General features: G+C 44.2%; 1 protein-coding gene across 1 annotated transcript in view; it reads left to right on the top strand.

Annotated features, from left to right (window-relative positions):
- The window catches only part of CYB5R1 (cytochrome b5 reductase 1), a 237,484-nt gene that overhangs the window by 167,111 nt on the left and 56,839 nt on the right, over positions 1-13,534 (top strand). Inside the window, exon 6 of the mRNA XM_086923080.1 lies at positions 13,374-13,457. Coding sequence (XP_086779206.1) covers positions 13,374-13,457 — 84 coding nt within the window. The remainder of the gene's footprint in view (positions 1-13,373; positions 13,458-13,534) is intronic.

Raw genomic sequence — 13,534 nt, 5'->3', positions numbered from 1 at the left:
CCTATCTATCTATCTTTCGCCCTCACTCTATCTACGTCTATCACCCTCACTCTATCTATCGCCCGCTATCTATCTATCGCCCTCTATCTATCTATCGCCCTCTCTTTATCTATCGCCCTCTCTTTATCTATCTATCGCCCTCACTCTATCTATCGCCCTCACTCTATCTATCTATCGCCCTCACTCTATCTATCTATCGCCCTCACTCTATCTATCTATCGCCCTCTATCTATCTATCGCCCTCTATCGCCCTCACTCTATCTATCGCCCTCTATCTATCTATCTCCCTCTATCTATCTATCGCCCTCTCTTTATCTATCTATCGCCCTGTCTTTATCTATCTATCGCCCTCACTCTATCTATCTATCGCCCTCACTCTATCTATCTATCGCCCTCACTCTATCTATCGCCCTCACTCTATCTATCGCCCTCTATCTATCTATCGCCCTCACTCTATCTATCTATCTATCGCCCTCACTCTATCTATCTATCTATCGCCCTCACTCTATCTATCTATCGCCCTCTATCTATCTATCGCCCTCACTCTATCTATCTATCTATCTATCGCCCTCACTCTATCTATCTATCGCCCTCACTCTATCTATCTATCTATCTATCGCCCTCACTCTATCTATCTATCTATCGCCCTCACTCTATCTATCTATCTATCGCCCTCACTCTATCTATCTATCTATCTATCGCCCTCACTCTATCTATCTATCTATCGCCCTCACTCTATCTATCTATCGCCCTCACTCTATCTATCTATCGCCCTCACTCTATCTATCGCCCTCACTCTATCTATCGCCCTCACTCTATCTATCGCCCTCACTCTATCTATCTATCGCCCTCACTCTATCTATCTATCGCCCTCTATCTATCTATCGCCCTCTATCGCCCTCACTCTATCTATCGCCCTCTATCTATCTATCGCCCTCTATCTATCTATCGCCCTCTATCTATCTATCGCCCTCTATCTATCTATCGCCCTCACTCTATCTATCGCCCTCTATCTATCTATCGCCCTCTATCTATCTATCGCCCTCACTCTATCTATCTATTGCCCTCTATCTATTTATCGCCCTCTATCTATCGCCCTCTATCTAACTATCGCCCTCACTCCATCTATTTATCTACCCCTATCTATCTATCGCCCTCTATCTATCTGTCGCCCTCACTCCATCTATTTATCTACCTATCTATCTATCTATCGTCCTCACTCTATCTATCGCCCTCACTCCATCTATTTATCTACCTATCTATCTATCTTTCGCCCTCACTCTATCTACGTCTATCACCCTCACTCTATCTATCGCCCGCTATCTATCTATCGCCCGCTATCTATCTATCGCCCTCTATCTATCTATCGCCCTCTCTTTATCTATCTATCGCCCTCTCTTTATCTATCTATCGCCCTCACTCTATCTATCTATCGCCCTCACTCTATCTATCTATCGCCCTCACTCTATCTATCGCCCTCACTCTATCTATCTATCTATCGCCCTCTATCTAACTATCGCCCTCACTCCATCTATCTATCTATCGCCCTCTATCTATCTATCGCCCTAACTCTATCTATCGCCCTCACTCTATCTATCGCCCTCACTCTATCTATCGCCCTCACTCTATCTATCTATCGCCCTCTATCTATCTATCGCCCTCTATCTATCTATCGCCCTCTATCTATCGCCCTCTATCTATCTATCGCCCTCACTCTATCTATCGCCCTCACTCTATCTATCGCCCTCACTCTATCTATCTATTGCCCTCTATCTATCTATCGCCCTCTATCTATCTATCGCCCTCTATCTAACTATCGCCCTCACTCCATCTATCTATCTATCGCCCTCTATCTAACTATCGCCCTCACTCCATCTATCTATCTATCGCCCTCTATCTAACTATCGCCCTCACTCCATCTATCTATCTATCGCCCTCTATCTAACTATCGCCCTCACTCCATCTATCTATCTATCGCCCTCTATCTAACTATCGCCCTCACTCCATCTATCTATCGATCGCCCTCTATCTAACTATCGTCCTCACTCCATCTATCTATCTATCGCCCGCTATCTATCTATCGCCCTCTATCTATCTATCGCCCTCTCTTTATCTATCTATCGCCCTCTCTTTATCTATCTATCGCCCTCTCTTTATCTATCTATCGCCCTCTCTTTATCTATCTATCGCCCTCTCTTTATCTATCTATCGCCCTCTCTTTATCTATCTATCGCCCTCTCTTTATCTATCTATCGCCCTCTCTTTATCTATCTATCGCCCTCACTCTATCTATCTATCGCCCTCACTCTATCTATCGCCCTCACTCTATCTATCGCCCTCACTCTATCTATCTATCGCCCTCTATCTATCTATCGCCCTCTATCTATCTATCGCCCTCACTCTATCTATCGCCCTCTATCTATCTATCGCCCTCTATCTATCTATCGCCCTCTATCTATCTATCGCCCTCTATCTATCTATCTATCGCCCTCTATCTATCTATCGCCCTCACTCTATCTATCGCCCTCACTCTATCTATCGCCCTCTATCTATCTATCGCCCTCACTCTATCTATCGCCCTCACTCTATCTATCTATCTATCGCCCTCACTCTATCTATCTATCTATCGCCCTCACTCTATCTATCTATCTATCGCCCTCACTCTATCTATCGCCCTCACTCTATCTATCGCCCTCTATCTATCTATCGCCCTCACTCTATCGCCCTCACTCTATCTATCTATCGCCCTCACTCTATCTATCGCCCTCACTCTATCTATCGCCCTCACTCTATCTATCTATCGCCCTCTCTTTATCTATCGCCCTCACTCTATCTATCTATCGCCCTCACTCTATCTATCGCCCTCTATCTATCTATCGCCCTCACTCTATCTATCTATTGCCCTCTATCTATCTATCGCCCTCTATCTATCTGTCGCCCTCACTCCATCTATTTATCTACCTATCTATCTATCTATCGTCCTCACTCTATCTATCGCCCTCACTCCATCTATTTATCTACCTATCTATCTATCTTTCGCCCTCACTCTATCTACGTCTATCACCCTCACTCTATCTATCGCCCGCTATCTATCTATCGCCCTCTATCTATCTATCGCCCTCTATCTATCTATCGCCCTCTATCTATCTATCGCCCTCTATCTATCTATCTCCCTCTATCTATCTATCGCCCTCTCTTTATCTATCTATCGCCCTGTCTTTATCTATCTATCGCCCTCACTCTATCTATCTATCGCCCTCACTCTATCTATCGCCCTCACTCTATCTATCGCCCTCTATCTATCTATCGCCCTCTATCTATCTATCTCCCTCTATCTATCTATCGCCCTCTCTTTATCTATCTATCGCCCTGTCTTTATCTATCTATCGCCCTCACTCTATCTATCTATCGCCCTCACTCTATCTATCGCCCTCACTCTATCTATCGCCCTCTATCTATCTATCGCCCTCACTCTATCTATCTATCGCCCTCTATCTATCTATCGCCCTCACTCTATCTATCTATCTATCGCCCTCACTCTATCTATCTATCTATCGCCCTCACTCTATCTATCTATCTATCGCCCTCACTCTATCTATCTATCTATCGCCCTCACTCTATCTATCTATCGCCCTCTATCTATCTATCGCCCTCACTCTATCTATCTATCTATCGCCCTCACTCTATCTATCTATCTATCGCCCTCACTCTATCTATCTATCTATCGCCCTCACTCTATCTATCTATCTATCGCCCTCACTCTATCTATCTATCGCCCTCACTCTATCTATCTATCTATCGCCCTCACTCTATCTATCTATCTATCGCCCTCACTCTATCTATCTATCGCCCTCACTCTATCTATCTATCGCCCTCACTCTATCTATCGCCCTCACTCTATCTATCGCCCTCACTCTATCTATCTATCGCCCTCACTCTATCTATCTATCGCCCTCTATCTATCTATCGCCCTCTATCGCCCTCACTCTATCTATCGCCCTCTATCTATCTATCGCCCTCTATCTATCTATCGCCCTCTATCTATCTATCGCCCTCTATCTATCTATCGCCCTCACTCTATCTATCGCCCTCTATCTATCTATCGCCCTCTATCTATCTATCGCCCTCACTCTATCTATCTATTGCCCTCTATCTATTTATCGCCCTCTATCTATCGCCCTCTATCTAACTATCGCCCTCACTCCATCTATTTATCTACCCCTATCTATCTATCGCCCTCTATCTATCTGTCGCCCTCACTCCATCTATTTATCTACCTATCTATCTATCTATCGTCCTCACTCTATCTATCGCCCTCACTCCATCTATTTATCTACCTATCTATCTATCTTTCGCCCTCACTCTATCTACGTCTATCACCCTCACTCTATCTATCGCCCGCTATCTATCTATCGCCCTCTATCTATCTATCGCCCTCACTCTATCTATCTATCGCCCTCACTCGATCTATCTATCGCCCTCACTCTATCTATCTATCTATCGCCTTCACTCTATCGCCCTCACTCTATCTATCGCCCTCACTCGATCTATCTATCGCCCTCACTCTATCTATCTATCGCCCTCACTCTATCTATCTATCGCCCTCACTCTATCTATCGCCCTCACTCTATCGCCCTCACTCTATCTATCTATCGCCCTCACTTTATCTATCTATCTATCTATCTATCTATCTATCTATCTATCGCCCTCACTCTATCGCCCTCACTCTATCGCCCTCACTCTATCTATCGCCCTCTATCTATCTATCGCCCTCTATCTATCTATCGCCCTCTATCTATCTATCGCCCTCTATCTATCTATCGCCCTCTATCTATCTATCTATCTCCCTCTATCTATCTATCTCCCTCTATCTATCTATCTCCCTCTATCTATCTATCTCCCTCTCTTTATCTATCTATCGCCCTCTATCTATCTATCTCCCTCTCTTTATCTATCTATCGCCCTCACTCTATCTATCGCCCTCACTCTATCGCCCTCACTCTATCTATCGCCCTCACTCTATCTATCTATCGCCCTCACTTTATCTATCTATCGCCCTCACTCTATCTATCTATCGCCCTCACTCTATCTATCGCCCTCACTTTATCTATCTATCGCACTCACTTTATCTATCTATCTATCGCCCTCACTCTATCTATCTATCGCCCTCACTCTATCTATCTATCGCCCTCACTCGATCTATCTATCGCCCTCACTCGATCTATCTATCGCCCTCACTCTATCTATCTATCGCCCTCACTCTATCTATCTATCGCCCTCACTCTATCGCCCTCACTCTATCTATCGCCCTCACTTTATCTATCTATCGCCCTCACTTTATCTATCTATCTATCGCCCTCACTTTATCTATCTATCTATCGCCCTCACTCTATCTATCTATCGCCCTCACTCTATCGCCCTCACTCTATCTATCGCCCTCACTTTATCTATCTATCGCCCTCACTTTATCTATCTATCTATCGCCCTCACTCTATCTATCTATCGCCCTCACTCTATCTATCTATCGCCCTCACTCTATCTATCTATCGCCCTCACTCGATCTATCTATCGCCCTCACTCTATCTATCTATCGCCCTCACTCTATCTATCTATCTATCGCCTTCACTCTATCGCCCTCACTCTATCTATCTATCGCCCTCACTCTATCTATCTATTGCCCTCTATCTATCTATCGCCCTCTATCTATCTGTCGCCCTCACTCCATCTATTTATCTACCTATCTATCTATCTATCGTCCTCACTCTATCTATCGCCCTCACTCCATCTATTTATCTACCTATCTATCTATCTTTCGCCCTCACTCTATCTACGTCTATCACCCTCACTCTATCTATCGCCCGCTATCTATCTATCGCCCTCTATCTATCTATCGCCCTCTCTTTATCTATCGCCCTCTCTTTATCTATCGCCCTCACTCTATCTATCTATCGCCCTCACTCTATCTATCGCCCTCACTCTATCTATCGCCCTCACTCTATCTATCGCCCTCTATCTATCTATCGCCCTCTATCTATCTATCGCCCTCTATCTATCTATCGCCCTCTATCTATCTATCTCCCTCTATCTATCTATCGCCCTCTCTTTATCTATCTATCGCCCTGTCTTTATCTATCTATCGCCCTCACTCTATCTATCTATCGCCCTCACTCTATCTATCTATCGCCCTCACTCTATCTATCTATCGCCCTCACTCTATCTATCGCCCTCACTCTATCTATCGCCCTCTATCTATCTATCGCCCTCACTCGATCTATCTATCTATCGCCCTCACTCTATCTATCTATCTATCGCCTTCACTCTATCGCCCTCACTCTATCTATCGCCCTCACTCGATCTATCTATCGCCCTCACTCTATCTATCTATCGCCCTCACTCTATCTATCGCCCTCACTCTATCGCCCTCACTCTATCTATCTATCGCCCTCACTCTATCTATCTCCCTCACTCTATCTATCTATCGCCCTCACTTTATCTATCTATCTATCTATCTATCTATCTATCTATCTATCTATCTATCGCCCTCACTCTATCGCCCTCACTCTATCGCCCTCACTCTATCTATCGCCCTCACTCTATCTATCGCCCTCTATCTATCTATCTCCCTCTATCTATCTATCGCCCTCTATCTATCTATCGCCCTCTATCTATCTATCGCCCTCTATCTATCTATCTATCTCCCTCTATCTATCTATCTCCCTCTATCTATCTATCTCCCTCTCTTTATCTATCTATCGCCCTCACTCTATCTATCGCCCTCACTCTATCGCCCTCACTCTATCTATCTATCGCCCTCACTCTATCTATCTATCGCCCTCACTTTATCTATCTATCGCCCTCACTCTATCTGTCTATCGCCCTCACTCTATCGCCCTCACTCTATCTATCGCCCTCACTTTATCTATCTATCGCCCTCACTTTATCTATCTATCTATCGCCCTCACTCTATCTATCTATCGCCCTCACTCTATCTATCTATCTATCGCCCTCACTCGATCTATCTATCGCCCTCACTCTATCTATCTATCGCCCTCACTCTATCTATCTATCTATCGCCTTCACTCTATCGCCCTCACTCTATCTATCTATCGCCCTCACTCTATCTATCTATCTATCTATCTATCGCCTTCACTCTATCGCCCTCACTCTATCTATCTATCTATCGCCCTCACTCTATCTATCTATCGCCCTCACTCTATCTATCTATCGCCCTCACTCTATCTATCTATCGCCCTCACTCTATCTATCTATCTATCGCCTTCACTCTATCGCCCTCACTCTATCTATCTATCGCCCTCACTCTATCTATCTATCTATCTATCTATCGCCTTCACTCTATCGCCCTCACTCTATCTATCTATCTATCGCCCTCACTCTATCTATCTATCTATCTATCTATCGCCTTCACTCTATCGCCCTCACTCTATCTATCTATCGCCCTCACTCTATCTATCTATCTATCGCCCTCACTCTATCTATCGCCCTCACTCTATCTATCTATCTATCGCCCTCACTCTATCTATCTATCTATCTATCTATCTATCTATCTATCGCCCTCACTCTATCTATCTATCTATCTATCTATCTATCTATTGCCCTCACTCTATCTATCTATCGCCCTCTATCTATCTATCGCCCTCACTCTATCTATCTATCTATCGCCCTCACTCTATCTATCTATCGCCCTCACTCTATCTATCTATCGCCCTCACTCTATCTATCTATCGCCCTCACTCTATCTATCTATCGCCCTCACTCTATCTATCGCCCTCACTCTATCTATCTATCGCCCTCACTCTATCTATCGCCCTCACTCTATCTATCTATCGCCCTCACTCTATCTATCTATCGCCCTCGCTCGATCTATCTATCGCCCTCACTCTATCTATCTATCGCCTTCACTCTATCGCCCTCACTCTATCTATCGCCCTCACTGTATCTATCTATCGCCCTCACTCTATCTATCTATCGCCCTCACTCTATCTATCTATCGCCCTCACTCTAGCTATCTCTCGCCCTCAGTCTAGCTATCTATCGCACCACCACAGCATCACTCAGGGGCACCACAGCATTACTCAGGGGCACCACAACATCACTATGCACTACTACAGCATCACTGAACGCCACAGCATCACTCGTTGCCACCACAACATCACTCGTCACCACCACAACATCACTCACATCACTCGTCGCCACCACATCACTCACACCACTCGTCGCCACCACAACACCACTCGTCGCCACCACAACACCACTCGTCGCCACCACAACACCACTCGTCGCCACCACAACATCACTCGTCGCCACCACAACATCACTCGTCGCCACCACAGCAGCAATCTGTGCAACTATTCAACAACAACTGGTTCAAATATGTTCTCTCAATGTTTCAAGCTTTATTACAAATGTCACAAAAATATGTTAATATTTCACTTCTGTTTTTGGATTTTCATCACAATAAAATACACTGAACATAAACTTCACAAAAGTTATTTACTAAAGTTTAAGCTTTTGCCATTATAAATTACAATAACGTTTATTTAAGTATTAATTATTTTAAAAAAATTAAAAGCCATTGTTATTTGTAATATCAATACATCTAAGTCACGTAAATAAAAACATGTTGCATTACTAATGCTATAGGTGTCACATTTGCATAAGTTTAAAGTATTGGCATTGTAAATGACAAAGCTATTAATTTCGCTATTTTCAAAACCGACACATAAATAAAATATTTGTCATTTACAAGACCAGTATCTCAAACTTTCCTAATGCGAGACCTATTGCATTGCAAATGCTTGTTTTAATAGATGTGTTTCCACAAGCCATAATTAATATACAAAAAAAAGCAGAAAAAGAATTTAAAACAAAGTATTTAGATACGTTTCCTTATCGTTTGTCTCCTGTGGCTTTAATTTTTGATTCATTACTTAGACAGTTAAGGCACACTTTTTGTGACCGTTTTACGTAAAATCGGATCCCTATTTCTATCTGGGTCAAAGTGATGTTCTCTTGAGGGTCATGTAACCTTTTTACTCTCTATCTCTGAAGAGTTTATTACAGTACTGTGAAACTGACACACGAACAGACTTGCACATCTGAGGGGGATGGGCTGTATGGCACTGCTCATGTCAAAAATACTTATTGCGTCATACATTCAAATGTCATATGTTGCTCATAGGTGCTCCTCCTGAACCTTATAGAACAAAGGCAATTTACTAAGGAGTTCTTTGGGCAGTATATATGACAGAGAATGCAACATTTCTTTATAAGATCATGAAAATCAGAACGGATTTGCAATATCCTTATTTAGGTCTCGCTTAAGCAGCGCCTGCGCTGTTTCTTCGAGACATACTGTATTTAGGATATGGGCATAAAGCGCCGCCCACTTTCCACCCATCTTTTTAATTGGCTCCTGTCCCTGTCCTATGTAAATGGTGGCTTTTCATTGGTCAATAGGCTTAGTAGTCCCTCCTTAGTACCGTCTTATCTCTTCTTGAAACCTCCCCTGTTACATGTGTTCCTCCCTAGCCTCAAGGCACAATTTTCTTAAAAGGCTTCAGTCAAGACACACACTTGGTACTAAGCTAGGCTGGAGGCTGGCAGTGGTTACTTCGCTCACTAGAACGTCTCACATTTATATGAGACAGTCTATAAATTTCCCTTTATCAGCTCCACACAGAGTGCAACCTAATCCGAAATGAATGTAATAATTCTTTTGTCTCATTTCAAAGCTACTAATTGTATATATGAACATGGCTATTTTTATAAACTCCTAGTACTGTCTTGCATGCAATGCATTATGGGTAGGGTGAATTTACCATATCTTCTGCAGAGTGCAGTACCATATGTGACCTAAAAAGGTCTGAAGTGCTGATGCCTTGCTCACCAGGGACTTCTAGAAGCAGTTTGTGGTACTGCACCTAGACATGCAGTGCTGGTGCCTTGCTGACTAGGGACCTCTAGGAGCAGCTTAGAGCGGATTTAGTTCCAGACTGTGCATGGTCCGCCTCTCCAACCCATTCACCTATGGTGCTTGGTGTAATGCTACCTGTGATGGAAGCAATGACCTCTTCTGGGGGACTGGCTACAGAATAAATGTGGAAATACAAAAAAAGAAAACAATGCATGTCATAATTTGTGGAAGCATTATATTATGTTACTTTCAAAACCAGTTGTCTGTCTGTTTTAAAAATTTGTAGCAGCTGTTAGATGGATTCCTGCTTATCTGAGTTGTAGCAATTCACTAAATAAACAGCGGACCATATGGCTTTTTTCTCAGCTAAGGACTGAACTTTCGGAGAAAGAACGCTCACATGAAAGGAATTAAGCTTCATCCATGTGAGGTCATTACGGGCTTCATTGTAATTCGAAATCGAAATGAAAAATTGCTCGGTTTGCTCTTTTCTGGCATAAATTTTGGTGGGTAAAGCTGACCAAATATGCACGTGGAGTACAGTGGCGTAACAATAGCCCCACAGCCCCTAAGGTGTAGGAGGGTGCTAGCTCCAGGACCCCTTTCTCCGGCACTATGCAAGGGTGGGCCTGAGAGCTCCTGAATGTGCCGGAGCATGGGGGCCCTACCCCAGTGCACTTTGCAGGGGGACTGTAATGACCAGATTCTCAGACCAGATAGAACCAGCTCACTGAGCAACACCAACCTGGCCAAAACGTAACCACCTCCCTCCTCAGGACCATCTAACCGGGCACCTGGGTACCTACCTGAGGATGGGGAACTCGCAATATACAAGCTCATATCATCAGAAACACCACTAAATCTATAGGGATACTAAGAATACTCACTGATTACTAAGGACATCCATGACTACACCACACTCATACCTCATAGTCTCGCGACCTCATGGGTCCAGACTAATCTACCCTGGGGCAGTTCTGATTATCTACCATTACACACTGCTCACCATCAGTGCTCACTCGACACGCAATCCGGCGCGCCTACACACATGGGCCTGCAGTCCCAGTGCTCTCATTTATACCCGGTCTGCAATCCGGCAGACCTACACACCTCTCTACCTTAGGTGCTCTCACTTACACACGGCCCGCAATCCGGCAGGCCTCCACACCGTCTCCTTCCGGTGCTCTCACTTAACACAAGCCACAATCCTGTGGGTATACACACTGACCACAATCAGTGCTCTCACTAACGCCACTTACCAATGACGACCACTTTCCTATGAATACCTTCAGCTCTCTGTCTCTCTATGTTGGGAAGTCTCTCTCTCTATTCACTAAGGGTTTGCTACTACAATAATAGAAATTGGTATGGCTTTCCAAATTGCAATATGTATAAACTTTATCCCTTAGTTGCAGGTCTCCTATCTCCCTACTTATTCACTATTACTTACCTGATCAGGGGTAACATCTGTTCAAACAGTAATACCTGACTAGGAGACCAGGTTACCTCCACTGTATGGGGACAAAAGATATACACCACACTAGTTCACTAAGAAATGGGGAAGTTTTATTATAACAATGATGAAATACACATACATAAATCTATGGGGTCTCTATGACTGACAGTAGTTTTAACACACCGCTGAAAGAAAAGGATTAGACATACAATTTATCTGCAGGGTAACAGGAACTTTTAACACACCGCTGAAAGGAAAAAGATTAGACATACAATAGCCTAGGGAATAAGGACAAGATTAAAGGAACGAGGTCACCTTGGGAGTGTGAAGTCTTGCTCTAGCTGTCACCTGGGCTCCTCTCTCGTCTGTGCCTTGGCTCATCTCAGACTCTCTCTCTCCTGCACTCTTGGATACACCTCTGCGCTGATCACTTTGCACTGGATTTCTCTCCCCCACGGACTCTCTCCACCTTCCAACTTCAATCTAATGGTTTCTGCCGTTCTGATAACTGTTCATTCCACTAGCTTATTCACTCTGGATACGGTCTCTGTGCCAATATCCAATTAACTCCAGCTGCTCCCACAGGTTAATCCACGATATAACTTCAGTCTCTTCTAAAAGGCATTACTTCAGACTCCAGCTATTCACAACTCCTCCTGATAAGTAACTGCTTCTGACTGCTTCCTTCAGTTCCAGCTCACTGACTGTCTGTTTGTTTTCTCTCTGTTCCAAGCATTTTCTGTCTCTTCTCCTCTTGCAATTCCACTCCTCCAACTCTACCAACACTCCCTGCTCCTCCAATTCAACTAACTGCAACTTCAGCTCAGCTCTCTCTAGCTCGAACTCTCTCTCTGCAACTCCAACAACTCTCTCTTCTACCACTCCAGCTCAACTCACTGACTCCGCCTCTGCACTTCACTGATACAGAATGCTGTCTCCTCATGGAAAGTTCCAGCCAGCAGCTTCCTCCCACCAATCCCATGCACCAGGCTCCTTGCGCTAGACGCTCCCACGCATGTTTCGTCTAGAGACCTGAGCCCAGGAACACTTCCTGATTAGATTCAGCTCTGGCCAGTTCTCTCCAGTTCGCTTAGGGCGAACAACTGCTCAAAACCAAAATATTACCTTTTCCCTTGAAACCTCTCAGCTCCATCAAAATGGAGTCCCTCTAGTTCTGGGCCTATACGCCTGAGAAGGATGAAATAACCCTTAGCTCTGTCAGAGTACCTACATAAACCATACCAATGTGTAATATAAAGTCAGGACCACAGGATCCAACCTCTACTATAAGCAAAAATGACAGGCCAAAGCCAATAGGCAATAGATGGCTTCTTCTAGATCTGGAAGAAAGGGCTTAAAAGGGCCAACACAAGCTAGGAATACATATCCTAGATGTGAGCAAGATTAAAGTCTATATCACTGGCAACTAGGGCCAAAAAGCCTGTCTGTACAGGGACCTCCGCAAGTTTTGTTACATCACTGCAGGGGACAGCAGGCAGAATTATGTGGGGAAAAAACTGATAACCATTGTTATTCTGCATTGTGTGACTCAAAAATGTGAATCTCTGTGAGACCGTCCGCGAATACTAGACCCGTGCTACTGGCATGTATCAAGGGGAAAATTCAGAGGCGGCTTTCCCAGCATTCTAAAAACAAGTATTGGCAACACCAATATGTTTCACCTTGAGGATATACTGGTTTGTCAATGGTATTTAGCCATGCTGCACAGCATCTCCAGTTCTCTACAGCATGGCTAAATAATTCTGCTTTGCTCTTTCTACTTGAGAGCACACTGGACAGGATTCCCAGCAGGAGGCAGGGAGCGCACAGGCAGGATGAACTCTCTCAGGTAGGGGGCAGGCTTCGCTCTTTTTGGACTCGAAGATCCAAGAGGCAGGACCTCTAGTGGAACCAGATATAATGTTGACTATCTGATTCTTTTAAACACTAATTTTATCAAACAATATCTGTTTTTACTTACAGGCAAATTCTCCATCCAGCCAGACAAGAAATCTGCACCAGAGGTGAAATTTGCCAATAGCATTGGAATGATTGCTGGAGGAACAGGTATGTGTACAATCCGTGCAGTGAACCTAATGGGCAATTATTTTAATGGCATCTGTGGCAACAGACTAGTCTAAGTT

This window comes from Lissotriton vulgaris, chromosome 5, assembly GCF_964263255.1.
Source record: "Lissotriton vulgaris chromosome 5, aLisVul1.2, whole genome shotgun sequence".
NCBI lineage: Eukaryota > Metazoa > Chordata > Amphibia > Caudata > Salamandridae > Lissotriton > Lissotriton vulgaris.
The sequence above is the reverse complement of the archived record's forward strand: the minus strand, read 5'-3'. Positions and strand labels throughout refer to the sequence as shown.